This window comes from Cariama cristata, unplaced genomic scaffold (assembly GCF_000690535.1).
Source record: "Cariama cristata isolate BGI_N322 unplaced genomic scaffold, ASM69053v1 scaffold4061, whole genome shotgun sequence".
Classification (NCBI taxonomy): Eukaryota; Metazoa; Chordata; class Aves; order Cariamiformes; family Cariamidae; genus Cariama; species Cariama cristata.
Window position 1 is genome coordinate 35,771 of NW_009599660.1, and position 19,166 is coordinate 54,936.

Here is a 19,166-nt window from a genome sequence, read left to right on the forward strand (position 1 = left end):
GGAGAGGTAAGGGGGAGAAGCAAGAACAGAGATGAGAAAGAAAGAAAGAAAGAAGCATGAAAGACAGCTTGGAGTAAGGCCAAGGGACAAAGAATCCAGGCAAGAAGACGACTGATGAGAAGAGACAGGAGATTAAACTGCAACAGCAGTCTGCAGCAGCTGACCTGAGGCTGCTTCTATGACCAATTGCTGCTGTGAGACCAGACACTATCCCCCTCCCCAAAACTCTGCTCCTCAGCCTCATTCACCTTCAGAAGAAGCATTTACTATTTGGCTTTTAGCACTGTGGAGTAGAGCAAGAGCTGACCCAACTCCTATGCAGACTGGGCCCAAGGTATGCTGGAAGAGTATCCTTGACTAGGCCTTTATTTTACCCTCCTTGCAACACTTCCATTTGCAGAAAGTGATCCTTGAGTTTACACTACAGTAGGCCTTAAATCAATACAATCACTATTTATAATTAGCTGAATTCTGCAGAGGTATGGGCAAATATACATAGCACCTGCTGCTCATACTCTGATACTTCTCCCATTACTACTTACCTTTCATTTTACACACTATCAGCAGTTTCAAGAAAAATTATAAAAGCAAAAAGATGTACATATAAAGTATGCAATTTGATACATAGCCTGAGACTACCAATTAAGACAAAAAGATGACTTTTTTTTTTACTCAGTTTAACTAGGGGAGCCTAGAAAACTCCCTTTTGAGGGCTGTACTTCTGCTGAGGAGATGTTCTCATTTAGAACTTTCACTACACAGGTGGGAAAAAAGTCACCCAGCATAGAATATGCTCCAAACTCAGCTTTCTTGTTTCAGGCCAGTTTCTCTTATCCATATGCCCCAGGATCAACTTCCTTGTTTCAGTAAATTTCTCTTAATCAAAGTTCCTAGCACTGAACTTCTTCATTATACTCTTACATGTAACCAAAGCCAGAGGCCAAATCTTCTCTCTGTTCTGCAAATGTCCACTGCTGCAGTCAAGCCTGGTTCACAAAAAAGATATGTAAATAGTGCTGGGAAATGACTTTTCTTTGTACATATGATTTTAAGAAAGATTTAATTTTCACTGCTACTTTTTCCACCACAGTTACTATGCATCTGTCACTCTGCAACCAATCCACCAAAACCAACGCAGTACTAAGCTGTCCCCAGCATACTCAGCTCAAGTTTACACATTTCATTTGTAATCCACTTGCTCATTTTAACGCAAATATTCTTGTATGGGCTGGTGGGAATATTGATTTCTCCCACATTTGAGTCCTTGCTTCCCCACTAGCAGACTGTCAGAAAGCACTACAACACAGTGTCCACTGCTGATCCCTGCTGAAGTAGGTACAAAGTCAGCTACAGCTGTATGAGAAAAGGGAAGGGGTAGGACACAAAACTTCATAAAGGATAGAAAGAGACTGAATAGAATGAACAAGACCAGGAAACAGCAGAAATAACACTGGTAATGTTAAAAGTTGAAGTTCTTCCCTACCTGTAGCTTAAAAAAGAAACAACACAGACAGCACTCCGAGAGCCTGGAATGGAAACAGCCTGCTCTTTCACAACCCCCCTCTAATTGAAAAAGTAGCAGCTACGTTTCGCAAAGAGTGCTAGCAACATGCCCTTGGTCTAACAAAGGCTGAGACCAAACTGGTATTTCCAGGGCACTTGTGAGGAAGATGATCGTGAAAGCATGCAAAAAAAAAAAAAGGAAAAAAGCATTTGAACAGTTTCTAGTTTGTTTCACACTCAGTCTGTCACCTGCAACACCCTAGTATCCATCACCATCATAAGGTTTAAATGTTACTGCACAAACAACTGCCTCTCAGTACTATGTTATTTAACACAAGAATTACACTAAATACCCTGCTGCATCCTATTCAGCTTCTGAGGTCAGATAGCTTGGCATGGTATAGTCACATGTTTAACCAAAGAAGCTTAAAATTAGGCTTGAGAACTGTACAAGATCTCGCACCGTTAGGGACAATTAGAATTTTGCTTTGGATAAAGCAAGCCATTTAGGAAGTGACAGAAATTCACCTTTTCTGTAATGGTAAAAACTCTCCCCGAACAGCTTGTGGATGACAGCAGGCCTGCCTCAGCCGCAGCAAAGGGTACAGAATAGAAGTCACAGTCCTTCTATCTAGGCTACTAAGCTTAAGAGTCCAGTCCGAAATCTTCCTGAGTTTTGCCAATGCATCCTGGCAGCACACCTCATGCTGGCGATGATAGAAGTGTCTCTCCACAGGAGAAAAGTGAAGCCAGTGTACATTTTCTGTCTGAGGAGGGATTTGAATCTGCAATTAAAAAAGAAAATATGTAACTCGCAAATAAAGTTATTGATAAATGTTGTTCAGGAATTTTAAAGCCCAAAACTCTTATTTACTTGGTCAATCACATCCTTCTTTGCTGATCTCCACATTATCTTGGCAATTAGACTGTAGAGAGGCCGGGGATTTTTCCTACAGTAAGGTCGATATAAAAGTTGGTCCCACCAATGTTTGACCCAGTAAGGATCAATTCCAAGAAAAAGGACTAATCCATACAGATCTGTCAAGAAAATAAAGTGTTTTAGTACAATGTTTGTGTTTTAATACTTCACAATATGCCTCCAAAAAAGTTAACTTTCATAGAAAGGTTACCAGGCACAAGGCAACTACATTCTGGCCATTATCTTTTCCACTTGTTTTCCAGTCATTCCCTCACCAAAATAGCTAATTTGAGGCAGGGGATCCAGTGGGGGGAAGGTGGGGATTCTCTGCTTGAGCTAGTTGTTCATTTTCATAGAACTTGCTAGAATATAACTATTTGTGAGATACCTTCCTAATTTCAAGTTTAGCAGACTAGAGCAATGAATTTAAACGTATTCAGAGCAGGGGTGAGAGGCACAAATTCCATGATTGCATATGGTTAACTGGGATTGCCAGGTTTTTCTAAAACAATATTGCGCAGTACCATTACTTCACAGCCTGCTGTGCACCAACTGTCTGTTGCCCACCATCCTAAAAGGGGCTGCAATTCAGAAGACTTTTCTAAGGCAGAAGAAATTAACAAAACACACTTTATTGTTTTCTTACTAATTGAGAGAATACAGCTTGCTAATTCTGCCCAATTCAGAAACTCCTCAGTTTTGCGGATGAAACTGAAGGACATAGTGACTTTAAGCTTGTATCTAAATCTTACTGGGAAAAATACAGAAGCACATGGTTAAATGCAGAAATGGAAAGGTATGATGGTATCTTATAGATAGTTCTTAAAGATCTGGTGGCTACATTCTTTATTCTGTTAGCTTTATGGTAATTTTGGTACTCAGCTGAGAGCCATAAGAGATTTGCCGAATACATCATTGACCAGAGGAAGAAAAATCCTGGGAATCATTTCTATGTAGCAAACAGTTTAGTTTACCCAGAGGTCCTACCCCACTTTATTACAGCAGCAAGGGCATAGATTCAAATTAGTCAGTGGTTTTCATCCCCTATGTGATGGGGGCTGCCCCAGTACAGCCCGAGCACCCGGCCAACATGTATTATGGACAATATTTCAGATATGTATTAAATCAACTTGTTCAACTTCTTATGTGTGATAAAGTTAATCATGATGGTCAAATCAATCACGTCCTTCTATAGTGTTTGCTTTATTAACTACCTATTCTCACAACTATTACGTGTATTTATAAGTTTAATCCACAATTTCATGAATTAATCTACCATATTGACTTTTATAATAGTTTGGTATCTGAAAATAGTTCACAAATGCTGACACTGATTTACCCACTTTCAAACTCATTGCTTCAATGTGTAGCACATATTCCTAAATCAATCAGAGAACAGAGGGAGATAAAGAAGTTAGTTCCCTTGCCTTTTTTCTATCTCTGTCTGAAGCCTGTCTACAGAAATGGAATAACTCACAAAAAAGACAAGATAAATGACACCTGCTAACATCCAGCTCCCTACTCCACACATCTCAATTCACTAATTCCTTACATAAGGATTTAATACAGTTTCATTAAGCTTTAGTACAATTTTTAGAATTTATATTCATGCCAGTTGATGCCCACAGTAGTTCATACAGGGCTATGCAAAAAGCAAATACAGTTTCGCTTCTTGTATTTGACAGTTAGAAGGATTCTGTAAGCAGAGCAGACTATCTTTAGCTGTGACAGAGAGGGGTTAATATTTACCCACTCTAAGTGAAAACTGAAGAACAGACTTGAGTCAGCTGTTTGACATACCGTTTCTCTACTCCCTAAAGTATTTGTCTAATTTGAGACGAAAAAGAGATTTCAGCTCTGCAATTTTTACATTGATACATTTATTGATGGCTTTATTATATGGTTGAAGTTTATGGCTTACCAAGGCAGAGCACCTAATGAATTCAGAGCAAAAGCAGCAGACATTTCAACTGCTTCAAACCACTACCTAATTATCAGCACAAGGAAAACCCACAGATGACACTGCTACATAAAATCTCACCTTCTAATCCTCGCTGCACAGGAGTGCCACTGACACACCAGCGATTGATCCCACTTAAACGGAGTGCCATTTCAGCAGCCTAGCAAAAGAAGACAGAACCAATGGCAGGAAGGGGAAAACAAAAGATAGTGTGGAACACAATCTGAAAACACATGGACCTTCCTTTTAAGAAGTCTGAACGTCTTTTCAGTATGTAAGATTAGCAGACCTATGAGCAGCATGGGTACAATATATTATAAAAATGTGTATAAAATTATTGAGCTTTTTTGAAGGTAACTGCAAGCTGATAAAAAGCCATATCCACTTCCAAGTAATCAAGTGCAATTAAGGGTTTCCAAAAGGCAAACAGTGCAAAATAAACTGTATGTAAAAAAAAAAAATAAAGTCTATAAGCCATTACATACATAGCATTTTTGTCTTCCTGTCTTGGGCGAAAAGACTGGATGAATACTAATTAAAATAATCTCCCTCTGCAGACTGCAGCCCTAGAGTCTGCAGACACGCTGCTGACTATTTTAGCTTCTAGACCCAAAGGACCTATCTATGCCTCTGAACCATGTCACTGAACAGGCTAGCGTCTTGTTTGAAACTATCAAACACCATATACAACATGATGACCTAGTTCTTTAAACTGTCGCTATAGATTAAGTATTTTTTGAGCCGGATATACCTCACAGTCTGCCAAAATTCCAACAAGAGAACCATTAATAGTAAGTATCTCCAACAGAAAATTCACTTTTAAAGAACAAGATACAAGGACAAATTGCCTGAGTGCATGGAATGTTATGAGGGGGAGAGGGAAGTCTATTGTATTATTTACAATAAGCTTGTCAAAACCTTTTCAAGTTAAATAAATGCATGACTGCGAATGTCATACCTTTGCAGTAGTGCATTCAACCATTTGCGCTTCATCAAGGCAGATCCTCCACCACTCCACTGCTACCAAGGGGCTTGGGATGGCCATGTACCGCTTCTGGTTCCTGAAACGGCGCCCGTCTTCACTGTTACTGTGGGGTATGTCTACATAGTTCAGTTCAGTGCGGAGGACATCGTAGGTGGTGATAACCACCTCCTGCTCTGCCAACATGTGTGGCTGCAAAAAGCCATGCTTCTTCACACCTTGATACACCTACATGGATTTGTATTCAATAGCACAATAGCAAAGAATGAAGGTAAGAGACGCTTTAATAAAAATGCGAAACTACCAGCACAGCTTAATATGTGCATGCTTTTAGAAGTGTTATTCATATAATACAAAATCATTCATGAAACCTGTATTCATATAGTAGCGTGGTGGGAAACCCATACAAGTAACACAGACAATAAATGCAATACAGACATTGAGGCAAAATTTTTTATGTGTAAGTATTTATATCTTCGCAAAACATTACTTATTTTCCTACTTTGAAGAAAAGTGGACTTCAGTATTTGCTACAACAGTTATTTGTTGAAACAGTTGTGTGCAAGATTAAGTATTCTGTAATGTTGTACGGAGCAACGTTATGGCAGTCAGTGTTACATGTCCTGTTCTCTCCTCTCCTTTACCGTAGATGTATTACCTTTCTCCCCAGCGCCCCAAGAATTTCATGGATGATTAGGCAAAGACAGAAGTATGCAGTGAAATATTAAAAGAAAAATCCACAACCTCCCCCCCCCCCGAAATTATACTCTGGGCAATGTTTTATTTGCAAAAAGGATTTCTACAGAGACACATGAAATAGAAAGAATACCCTAATAAGAAACAATTCCTGTGCACCAACAGAATATTATTATAAATCTTTCATATTGACATTTGTTCTAATATCAGAAGTATTTTTCTTATCTCCCTTGTCATTCTAAGCATAATCCTTTCAGAAGCATAAAGCAGTTTAAATAAAAAAATTACCAAGCTAAACCAAACTTATTTTACTATATGCTTCCCCACAATAGCATTTCATATCTGAAGAAAATACAGTACATGTATTAGGAGTCCCAACATACTTACAACACCAAAACACATTAAAATGTCAAATAACGTATGGTATAGCACAAAATAAACACATATTTTTAAAATGGGAGCATTTTGTAATCTCCAGGATTTTTAAGCTACTGAGAGCAATTATTACTAGAGCTATATATCAATCACCTTTTTTCCCTTCTCATACAAGCTTTTTTCTCTTGCTCCCAATTTACCTCAGACACATACTTCAAAGTTACAGGCATCCATTGCTTACTTTAAGAATTTTACCATCAGCTACTTCTTACCATTTATCTATTAATATTAATCACAATATTAAAATAAATAAGGCTTTCTTCTGACAGATACAGGAATATCCCTATCTTTTTTTAGAAAGAATCTATATTCTAGTGTCATCTTCAAATAGCTAGCATCTTTCTATTCCTCTCTCATTCTGTAAGTTCACAATTTATTATATAAACACTAACCAAGACGGTCCATTCTTATCTGCAACTACCTACAAACACTTTTGCGATTTAGGAAAAATCACACCATCTTTCCAGTACCTCATAGTGTCACAAACTTTAATGTTCTCTTAATTCATGCCACTAATAGTTAAAAATACCAAAATAAAGATGACTCTATAAAACCTGAGTTGATTTTCCCTCCTCTTTACCCCTTGATGATCAGCACATAATGTTACTGTTAATTTCACTGTTACTATAATTTTCCTTTCAGTAATAAACTTCCTCTACATTTGAGTACATGGTAACAATGCTTCTGTCAACTGAAAGAAACCCTTGCACAAAATTTCTGTTCAGCCCCAACGCAACAACACAGCAGGTGCTGCCAGATCAATGCACATCAACTAAAGAGGGAGAACGGGATGGGGGGAAAGAAGAAGAAGGGGAAAAAAAAAAAGAAAAAAAAGCATGCTCATTGAAGCAACTGTTAGGAAGAAAAAAGAAAAAATAGCTGTTGAAGTCTAATGATCTCTTCCAAGTATTTATGAACAGATTTTACGGAGGTTTATAACTTGGCCAAGTTTTGGTTGTTTTCAAAGCAGCAGGAAAAGACAACCTGCCACAAAGCAAGACCTACAGATAAATTTTAATTTCTTGTTCTATTACATAAAACCATTAGAATTTCCCATGGGTTGTAAGCAGTTGGAAGAACAAAAAACACTCTTCACATGCAATGCAAAACCTGTTAACATGGGAAACTGGTTCTTCAAAACATCTGTACTATTTTCATTTTAACTTTTTCTGTAAAGATCCCAACAAATTTTCATTTTGAAGCAACACTGAAAGCAAGTCTGGGTGACTTATAGTTGGCAGTTAAAAGAAAGTGAAAACAGTGTCTTAGAATGGAAGGTGTCATACAGCTTAAAGTACTGACATTCAGCATTTAAGCTATTTTACCGTTACCATGTAAATCTATTTCTGACAGTTTTCATCAAAGCTGGTATAAAACTTGGACTGGGTCCTATGAAAACTGTGCAAGTTCTACACATTTGTTAGTTGCTGCACTAAAGCTAATTAGATTGCTCACACAAATGGCTTGCTGGAGGTCTAAAATTCATTTATACATTGGGCATCTATGCAAGATAGCTGAAGGTATCAGATATACCCCTGAATACAAAGCTTCCTCTCTTTATCAATCTGCTACTACTGTTATTTTATTCAAAATATAAGGGTTCTCAAAGCACTTTATCATTACAAAGGTTCTTGCCTACTAAAAATACAAAGGACAAGACTTGACTACATCATTAATAAAAGACAATGGCTAGTCTTGAACACTGTGATAACTATACTTAAAAAATCCTGTATAGCCATAGTTAATATATGTATAATTAGGTTTATTTTAGTGGCAGAGCTATTAGAAATCAAGTAAAAGGACAATACAAGATTTACAGATACGCAACACCCTAATAAATACGGCAAACGTTATACAGACAATGCCCAAGTTGTAATGGTGATCTTCTCAGTAAACAGCAAGGGCCAAGACTTCTTTTGTAAAGCCTGAGAACCAGAAATTCAAAAGTACACTCTCTACCTATCGAAACACTTGTTTTTATCTAGAATGAAATGAGAAGCAACTGTCAGAAAGCTGCTTAGGTGCAAATGTATAGTGAGACCTGACACTGCTAAAATACCTGTAGTTAGGCCTTTCTAAGTTCCATGGTAATCCTTCAGAAAAAAAACCAAACGCAAACAGCCCTCCCTCTCTGAAATCACCTCCTGTTGCAACTGCTCAAAAATTTGCTTCCATTTGATAAAAGTATCTAGTTCACTGTATCACCTCCCAGTGAGCAACTACTAAGCAAAAAATAAAGAACTAAATGCAGAGAGTCTTTCCAGGCCAAATACACCATGCGGTGCCAAAGCATAGGTCTAATAGCAAGAAATGTAGAATTCTGACACAGAGGACAAAGAAACCTCTGAACTTCATGTGACACTGGGTGTCTGACAGGAAGCCCTGAGCCTTGATAAAGTAACTCTCCAGAATATGAAGCTATATAACCTTACCAGAACTCGAAGAGAAGATGATCTTACATGCCTGTTGATCTCATCTACCCACTGATGACAAATAGAACTCGGAGAAATGATCAGAGTTGCTCCCGTAGAAACTGGTTTCATTGCCACGAGACAATGGGGACAGTAGAAGGGCTTGATCTTCAGGTTTTCCTCTTTGTAATTTACACATTCTGCATGCTGCCATAAGTAACATTTCAGGCACTGCACACGAGCTTTGTAGTCAGCCAATCCAAGCTCACCACAGATGCATTCAAAACGATATTCAGAGGTATTAAATGGAAATACTGAACTGGTATGTTGTATGCTACTGCCAGCGCATTCTTGGGAATGTGAGGATTGGTCCTTTGGGACCTCCTGCTGGACACCAGCTGTAGTTTTAGAAACATCAAAATCGGGATGACTCTTCATGTCACTGGAGTCCAGGAGGCTGCCATGCAAATCGGGAGACTTTGGGACCACAGCTTCCTAAACTCTCTTTTACACAGTTCTCATGATCTGCTTCAGATTTCCTGTTCTTTTTGCTAGTTGTACAATAATCGTGTTCTTCCATGGTGATATCCACCCGTAAAGGGGCTTTAAGGACATTTTCAGAAGTGGCATCACTATTTCTTGATTCTTTGGTTTGAGTTTTTGCATCAATCAACTGCTTCTTCCGAATGCTTTCTGAATTCTTTGCTATCTGCAAAGTGAAATTAAATAAGAATGTCAGACTTTCTCCTCACCTTTTTTTTTTTGGAACATATAAACACACTGAAATATAGATACCAGGATTTTATATCAATTTTCAGTTTCAAGATTTGGTTAATGTTTACCAGTGTTTAAAAGACAACTTCACAGTAAGAACAATACATCTGCCAGCCCCCGCAGCACTATTTTAAAAGATTTGACAGATGCAATTAACATTTTAGTCCCAAATTTGATCTGCTTATGATTTCTGCTTCTTTGTTCATTGATGTCAAAGCAAATGCTGCAGTTTTCTTCATTTCTTATCAGTAAGCCAGCATCACTGTACTAGCGCACACCGACAACACAGCTGAGAGCAGCATGCAATTGGTAGAAATAAGATCTGCCTTTGCAACATTCTTTGAAGCAACTATGGCAGCATATTTTACCTGCTCTTTGGTTCTTTCTCGCCTCTTCTGTTCCTTGTAATTCTTTCCCAGCTTGAAAGACCCAGCCAGACCATGTCCTTTGACTTGCTCTACTACTTGTTCTGCAATTAGTTTTTCTAGTGTTCTTTTGAGAAGCCGCCTATTTCTCTGTATGTCATACCTATATATAGCACTGATGTACTTAAATATTGCAATAATGGATGCTCCTTTCTTCACATTCATTTCCTTTACAGCTGCTAATATCATCACTCGTAAGCCTATATGTAGAATCAAAGCAAAAGAATCTTACATGTCAGATAAAATGAAAGTTACCCCGGAGAACGCATATTATGGGAATTCTAAACGCTGTGTTCATCTAAAAAAATGAAAGAGACAGGCAGCAGTTTTTACAATGCTTTACTTGAGGTAGCCCTACAAATTGCTATTTTTCACTGATTTTAAGACAATATTGAGTAGCAACAGAAATAAGTCACCTGATTTCTTACTGAGGCTTATAAAAAGAGAGTGTATTTCAGTTAAAGGCATAAACTGTCTTACAACGACCTTTAGATACATGGAGCTCTGTAGCACAGAGATGCGAGTTGGTAACTTTACTTTTCAGTGTGGATCACCTGTTTGTAGCATGCAATCCTTCATCACAGTGTTTAACAAAAGAACCATTTCATTCTGCTGAAGTGAAGAATAGCCTAGAACTCATGGCCAATAAAAGACTTATGACAAAAGCAAAAGGTATTAAAAAAATTAACCAGAAATACTTACTGGGATATTGTATTTTTTCCTTCAATTTAAGCTCCATTTCCCTTGGTTTTTTCTTTTTATTTCCTTCTAAAGGTTGAGGTGGAACAAAGAAGTTTACGAGCTTACCCTAATGCAGACAACATTTAACAGTTATTAGCTCATGTCTCTTCACAGCAATTCTGAACTTCATTAATCTTTTCACATTTGAAAATAAGCATGAGCTGCTATAGATGTGTGCTCTGATTTCACTAATTTGCTCAGACAGCTCATTTTTAGGGTACAAAGTGCTACCCCATCCAGTTCAGTTTCTCAGCGAATTGTGTTCAGCACCCTACACAGATAAGAGAAAGAGCAGCCCTGCAAGCTGCTTGGGTCCTCCACTACTTCAGAATTAAGTTGCAGGAATCTATAGCTGTAAGTGATCCAGGTTACTGATGGAGGGGAGAAAAATTTATGTTTAATACATAGCTAGAAACACAAAAGAAGGTAAGCAATATAGATTGAAAAGTTCCAGTTAGTTTCTCTTTTTAGGGACTGCCTCCCAAAAATTTACTCTATGACTGGTGATTCAGGAATAGTGATTTAATTCAAGGAGATATATACTCAAGAACCGGGATACAAAAATGGATCCCAAAGCTGGAACAAACGCAGTGCCAATATTTCTATGATTAACTGTTTTATAGCTGTATTCATTGCAGAGCTCTTAACAGTAACCGCCATGAAATTCCAGACACTGTTTGAGCCCTACAGTGAGTTGAAATACTTGGAGTGATTCTGACATTGGCTTACACGGGCCAGGAGTCATCCAGAAAGTCTCTGTTGGAATAAAGCACTTTTGTTTTGTTTTGTTTTTTTTCAGCACATCATAAAAAGACATTATATATTTGAAGACAAGAAAAATACAGATGACAAGGGGCCTTCTGGATGAGTGGAATAATGCCTTTTAACCACAGGTAACGTCATATAATTCAGTTCATAAAGGTCCCAAAATATTAGCTGTCTGTCCCAGCTACTCATATCATGAAATAGTCTCGTAACTCCAGCTCTCCAAAAGCTATGGTCTCTAGCTACTGTTGCCTGTTGATGTCCAGATGCTTTAGTGCTAATACACCCTCTTTACACTCCTCAGTGCTGACCCTCCGATACATTTAAGAAGAATCTTATTCTTTCTTTTTAGCTGATAAAATTACAAGCAGGCAGGAATCGCTATGAATAGATGTACAATGAAACTGGCTGCCATGAATTCAAAAGGATGGAACCCACAGAAGTGGTAAGAGTTTACTTAAGGATAAAGGTTCTCTCCCTTCAGAGAGAATTTTTTTGTTTTAGTGAATGTGCTAAGTTTTCACAGGATGCACGATGAGGAAAATGAAAAGATGGAAAACTGCTGCTAAATAAGCCCATTTATTTTATGAAATAGAGGGGGGAGCAAAAATCTCTATTCATTGAATTTAAGTCATCCCTATTTTAGCCCAGAACATATGTCTAATGGATGTCTGATACTCATCAATACAACAAAGTGAAGAGAATGATTTCCAACACAGTAGACTAAATTACATATTTATACGCTCCAGGATCGCGTGTAAATTACCAACAGCCTATTAACAGTGCAGTTGCCTGCTAACACCCTTCAACAACGGCAAACTATCAATTGCTTCCCATGCAAACCATTCCATTATTTATGCCATCGAGTACCACATCCTACAAAGCAAAAACTTTCACTGTACTTTAATCCAGCTTTAAATCTGGACTTCTATAAAACAGAAAGCAATAAACTCAAGAGAAGAAGTGTATTTTCCATTAATTCTGAAAAGTATTTTCTTCATACTAAACCTTATCCTGGTTTTCTTACCTCAGGTAATGTCAGATCATCTTGTTTAATGTCTGGTCGGGTATGAGTCAGAATAAGAGCCAACACTTCTACTGTTTTTCCAAGACCCATCTCATCTGCCAAAATACCTCCAGGCCACTGGGGTCCAGCAATCGGATATTCACGGATAATACTAAAATTCAAGTACATTCCCAAACGAAAGTCAGTAACTAGAAAAGCTCTTGTTCAGGGACACACAGAGCACAGCTTCAGCAAGGAAAAGTTGGTAAGGTGAGGCAACGTCTTTTATCAGAGAAGCTGAGGTTGACAAAAGCTAGCAAGCTTTTTGGGTGTACAAACCTGACTAAGATGAATACGTATACCAGAAATATTGGGATTTTTTCCCCTCCTAACAGGCCTTGCCATGCTAACCTTAGCATGTCATAACATTAGTCTCCAAAAAATTTAAATATATTTATATTCATATGTGTTACAGATCTGAAAACTATACAGGGGAAAAAAAGCAACCGAGCAATCAGAAGGTTCTATTCTAACTAAATTAATGAGAAAAGCGCAACAGAACAGTGCAATATTCAGTGTTAATAAAAAGCACGATACCACCTCCTTCCTCTAGATTTTAAAAACATTGGACTGGAAGGTCAAAGCCTCCAGTGCTCTAATTAAAAAAAATGTTAATCTTAAACCCATAAATTTGCATTGGAATTAAAGAAAAAAAGCTTTAAGAATTGTATCTTCAACTCCAGATTTACATATTTACCTGTGCATTATATACTCCAGTCTGACTTTTTTATCCAAATTAAAGATATCACTGTTGTAGTTCTTTAGTTCCTAACTGAAAAATGACAGTTATGGACTACCTTATATCCTGCAGGTAAAATGTGCCAATAAGGTTTTCACAAAGTACAACTTTGAGGTGTTCCCAGAAAGCGGTAACTATAAAAACATACCAGCCAGTAAATGGATTATAGTAGATTTTTACTCCATCCAGAGTCATGACCTCTCGCCACAAGAAGTGCAGTGCATTTTCTATGGAGAAAGAGTTCACATTACTATTACGAGGTTTCTCTATAAACAGCACACTGCTTAGAATTGCTCAGCCTTACTGTGACATTTAGAGACAAAAAGCAGACATCTACCTCCACAGTGCTTCACGACCAACAACATACATCAACTGCTGTTCTGCAAAGGTTAGTTTATCATTTAGTGTACCACCCAAACAACAGCTTTTATAAAAATAGTAATGAAGTAATTAACAAAGCTTCTAATCTAGCAGCAAGAAAACACTACTGCTGACAATACAATGCCGCTTTCCTCAATTATGCGAGTTTTCCAGCCCCATATACTTGCCGCTGCTTGGAGTGCTCGTGAAGTTCTCTCTGTGAAGCATCCAGTTCACAGCCTCGCTTTGGTACGGCCTCAGAATAGGAATTAAAGCAGGATGCTGCACATCCTCTCTCAGTAACTGGATATCCTGCTGATGGGTGTGCCTTACAAAGTCATAAAGCTCTTCAATATTTTGTCGCTCTAGTTCCATGTCAGATTCTTCCTCATCTTCCTCCAGCTCATCTGCATACACCAAGTCATTCAAGACATGCATTATCAATCAACTTCAGTCAACATGCCAGTAAATTTTGCTGCAACAAATTTAGTTAAGACATGAAAGCAAGCAAAGCAAAACGTCATTTAAACATACATCATGACTGCACCTGCCTCTGCTAGCAGCAGCAGGAAACAAGGCGCACTACTTTCCAGAAAGTTAAGATTAACATGCTGTGGCAATCACAGAGTTATACCTCATCAGTGAAGCCTGCTCTTTAGAATTTACGGAGAGAATGACCAGACCTTATTTATTTAATAAAGACCTTCCACTAAACATTTCTGACTGATACAGAACTACAAATAACTCACGTTTCAGATTTAAATGTTAACAGGAGTCGATGTTCTTATAGAAAGGGGAAAAACAGAGGGGGTTGTCAAGGATTTGTACATTTTTCATGAAATAAAGCCTTTCTTGATAAACTAACATATTAAAAACAAAACAGGAGATTCTCTTCAGTGAGCTTTCATGTTAACTTGAAATTATCCATCTGGGTAAGAAAATTGTAGCAGTAGGACAACACAAAATTCTCACCATTTGCACCGTTGCAAAAATTCAGACAAGGCATACTTCAGAAATTAAAATCCCACCTCAAGAGAAGTATGTACCCTCTAGGACAGAAGGCCTACCCTTCTTCTCTACCCTCTAGGAAAGAAGGCCTTGTGCTTACATATTTTTCACATAATTTGGATATATAGACATACACAAAACTTAAGCGCTGTAGGAAAAAAAAAAAATCATGAAAAATTCAAGGGTCAGCATTTTAAGAAACTGACATAAGATGAAGGAACAAAAGACTTAGAGGACAAGTTTTAATAGTGTTTTAGGTCTCAAATTAAAAACATCAGCACCAATAAAACAGCTGTACAACTCTACAGTTCAAAGAAAGATACTAACCCTAGCTAGTATTGGAGATAAAGCCACCTTGCAGAATTTTTCTAAAAAAAAAAATAATTTTGAAGCAAGTCAAGGCCAGCATTTTCAGCACAAAGCGACCTTAAGGTATATTTAAAAATATAATATACTGATAAAAAGAGAAAACAGCTAACGGCAGGCACAATTAAACCAAATTATAATTACAATGCTTTGCACTAACAAAGACGAGATGTACCTGGCACAAACACCAGACAGCTTAATCTTAAAAACATGGTTGGGGACTGCTATTAGGACTCTCTTTCACAGAAAGCAAAAGCTTTCTTTCATTCAAATGAATGGTGAAGGTGAGGAATGGTTTCCAAAACCAACAGCAGGAAATGATGTGCATATGTACAGCAGCCATCAGGGCCCTCCCCTAAGCCTTTTAAATCAATGGAACAATTCCCATGCTTCACAAGGGAAAAGAGAACTCTGAAAGACATTAAGTTTCTATAAGTTCATGAAAACTGTATAATCAAGACTTGTAATGTAAAGAAGGCAAATAGAGTGCACATGTGGGGCAATTAACATTCCAGCCAAACAAAAAGCACCAAGCAGAGCATGCAGCTTTATATAACAGAGAAACCCTTCTGTAGTACAGGGATCCTCTCACACACATTCCTCACTTCATGGAAAGAACAGACAAATGAGAGTGATTGCAGAGTATAACTTTGATCAATGAAGTTGATCTGTAATGACACTTACCATAATACTTACTAAAATAACAGTTTTCAAATCTCACATTTCAGAGCACAATAAATTGACTTCTATATAAACCAAGTCTATCCAGAATTTTACAGGGGAGCAAAGACTACAATATACTTTAAAGTAAACCATTTTCTCAGTACAAATGGATATGTTTCATCCACACTTTTCTTGTTCTCTTAATTCTCTCAAAGATTTTTTTTTTCCTGATTAAATGGTTCTATGTACCCCAGGGATTTTTAAAAGGATACTAAGGAAGTTTACCCCTCTCTCAGTTGCTTATTAAACAGTGAATATTTAATTATGCTTTCAAACATTTCAAAATGTAATTCAATTACATAGCTTGCATCTTAGTATTTTTTATCTTTAAGAAATAGATGCTATTGTACTACCTAAAAATTCAGTTCCTCCGATACGTGTAATAATTAAGCATTCTACTTCATTCCTTCAATGACTGAACTAAAGTTCTGCTATTGCATCTGCAGCAGGCTCTTTCTGTTTTATCTGTAGGGCAGTTTCCAGGCTGCTGTATAAGAATGTCTACATCAATGAAAATGTAATCTTTTCTCCCTTTAGTCTAGATTAATGGAAAACTTGTTGCTTCGTATTTGGTATTAAAAAATGCCATACAAAGACAAAAAACCCTCTTTGTACAAAGAATTTATTCTTCTTAAGAAAACTGAAGGAAAATGGTACATGGTATATGCTATTGCCATGCTATTGTATGTTGTACTATAGTTCCATGACACTATGGGAAAATAAACTCCAAAGCGTTTACCTTTCACTAGAACAAATAGCAATTAAACAGACAATTTAGTCTTTTTTTCGTTTTAATTATAAAGACTACGGGTTTTTTCATATTATGAAAGCAGCTAGCTGGATCTATAAGTGATCTCTGTCTGTGTGTTCAGTGCAGCAACAAGTGACATGTCATACTATATAGCAGATAGAGGATACAAGCTATTATAAAACCAGTTATTTCTTAAAGCAAACGACATGGCTTTTGAAAAGGTAAGGTAAGGCATAACAACCCAACCACGCAGGTCGACATTCTTGCTACAGTAACTTTGAGGGGCATGTCTTCCCTTTCAGAAGCTATATTGGCCCTTCACCTGTAAGCTACACTGAACCATGTAGTCCATAAAGATCTATCTGTCAGCATACTGAGGACAAACGCCCCAAGTTCCAGCAGAAAGTTATTTTGGATCCCAAAATAGGTCACTGTTCGTTTTGTCCTCAATCTCTTTCCCCAACTCTTCCACAATGAGAAGATATGCAGAGAAGAAAATTGTGCTTCCTGCTATAGCATTACTTTGAGCACTCTTTCATATGCCTTGGTCATCTCAAGTCTATGAATTCTCTGACAGATGTTCTGCTTCTAATGCATTTATGATAATGTATTTCTCCTAATGCATTTAAAAACATTACTATTAATTTATGTTTCTTAAACTATTTATTCTTCAGATTTCTTTTTGGATGTGCTTTATTGTGCTTTTAAACCTAAACTGACAAATTTGCTTCAGTCAGATTACTTCAGTTTTGTGAAGGATGACCTCACATGAATCAGTGAAAATTGTATTTACTCCCAAAAAGGTAAGGACTCAAACTTCTATGTGCCTCAGTGCCTTATCTGTAGAGAAGGAATATTATCATCTGTAATTTGACCATAAACTAATTAGCGTAGGATTAACAGTCAGATAATAATACGGAGAGAATTACCTAATAATATCACCTGGAAAATAACATTGCTCTAGATTGAAGGAATAACTTACTATTTTCCCTTACATTTAAAACTACTAAGAGAAGACCTACTTTAATAAGAAAATTATACACCAACATTCAACTGAATCACATTACCTGGAATTAAAAAACTATAGAACTTTTCCATGAGTTTTTGAATCAGCTGATTAGCTTTTTTGGGTCTTCCACCTCCATCACTGAGAAACTCTGGTTTACTTAGCCCAGCTTCCAGAAGGTAAATTCCAACCTGTGAAGTGGTTATACAGTTAATCATTTAAGTAACTGTTAGAATGACAAGATTATTATAAACAGAAGAGTACGAAAATAACAACAGTGCTTTGAAAATTACCAGATGTAGACAAATATAATAAATCTGCTAAAATCATCATATAGAGTATACAGTACACTGCAGCTAAAACCTTCTGTGATTCCTTTGGGTAATGGATTACTAACGGCATAACAGTAAAAAGAAATTTTTAGGAAAAAAACCACTGAAAACATTTACAAAAGCATGTAGAAACAATATATTTTCATCACATTATACAAATATATGGAAGCCACCAGACTTCACTGTTCAGAGACTTTTATTTTATATTTCAAACAAAAAAGAACTTTTAATGTGCAAAACAAATCTATGAACCCGTACCTTTAAAGCTTGAGCCTCTCCAGGTCTTTGATAAAGTCCAATTATCTTTTTCTTTTGCAACCATCTCAAGCCTTCCAATATTTCACCTCCTAAAGTCGGTTCCACCAAAATACATTGTTCATAAGCACCCAGGTATTCTTTTGTTTCATTACTGTACTCTTCTTCACTTCTTTCATGAACACAGACCTGCAGCTGATCATCAGAGTCTCCTCTCATCAAAGTAAAGCTCCTTTCATGGAACTCATCAGTTAGAATTTGCTCAGAAGGAAGATGGAGAGCAAATTCTCCCAACAAAGCTTTCCAGGACCCATCCGCACGGTATGGCAAGACTATAATATTTAGCTGTACTGACACAGGAGTCAAGATGGAGCAAGAGTCTTCCTCATCATTAACCGTCAAAAACTTAAGAGGTTTTGAGCCACTGCCTTCTTTTTGAACGAGATCTTCATCCGTGCTATCATCATTTATAACAATGAAGGATGCAGAAGAAGTGCTTGGACCTGGAACATGGTCCTCCTCAGTCATTTCATCATCTAACGTTATCACCTCATTTCTCCGGTCTTCATGCATATTCCAGCAGAGCTGCTTCTTTTTCTCCTCATCTATTTTTGATGGAGGTGCACGTTTTCGACGACTACTCATTTTGTCGTTTTCTCAACAGTACTTTCAATCTCTGCGAGATGAAGTAAATTAGTCAGCAATAAGTATTACAAAATCAAATGCCCACACTGAAATTTCACTGTGTGGTAGCTGCTAAACTTGCAAAAGGTTTGGACACAGACACATGCACTAAGAAATCTCACTGCTCGAAAGAGACTTGGCTTCACAGAGCCTCTCCTGTCCCTGTGCCATTACACAAAGCTGGACATGACGCATTTGCCTTGTACTACATCTTGTCATTTTGCCAGACAGCTACAGAGATCAACAAGAATGCTACATTTCACAG

General features: G+C 37.4%; 1 protein-coding gene across 1 annotated transcript in view; it reads right to left on the reverse strand.

Annotated features, from left to right (window-relative positions):
* SHPRH (SNF2 histone linker PHD RING helicase, E3 ubiquitin protein ligase) overlaps positions 1-18,896 on the reverse strand; it is a 47,256-nt gene extending 28,360 nt beyond the window's left edge. The window contains 13 exon segments of the mRNA XM_009709751.1: positions 2,032-2,288; positions 2,378-2,541; positions 4,464-4,542; positions 5,341-5,592; positions 8,928-9,402; positions 9,404-9,615; positions 10,049-10,305; positions 10,808-10,913; positions 12,639-12,789; positions 13,565-13,643; positions 13,965-14,183; positions 17,692-17,821; positions 18,221-18,896. Coding sequence (XP_009708053.1) covers positions 2,032-2,288; positions 2,378-2,541; positions 4,464-4,542; positions 5,341-5,592; positions 8,928-9,402; positions 9,404-9,615; positions 10,049-10,305; positions 10,808-10,913; positions 12,639-12,789; positions 13,565-13,643; positions 13,965-14,183; positions 17,692-17,821; positions 18,221-18,862 — 3,023 coding nt within the window. The 5' untranslated portion in view covers positions 18,863-18,896.
* Between the last annotated feature and the right edge of the window lie 270 nt (positions 18,897-19,166).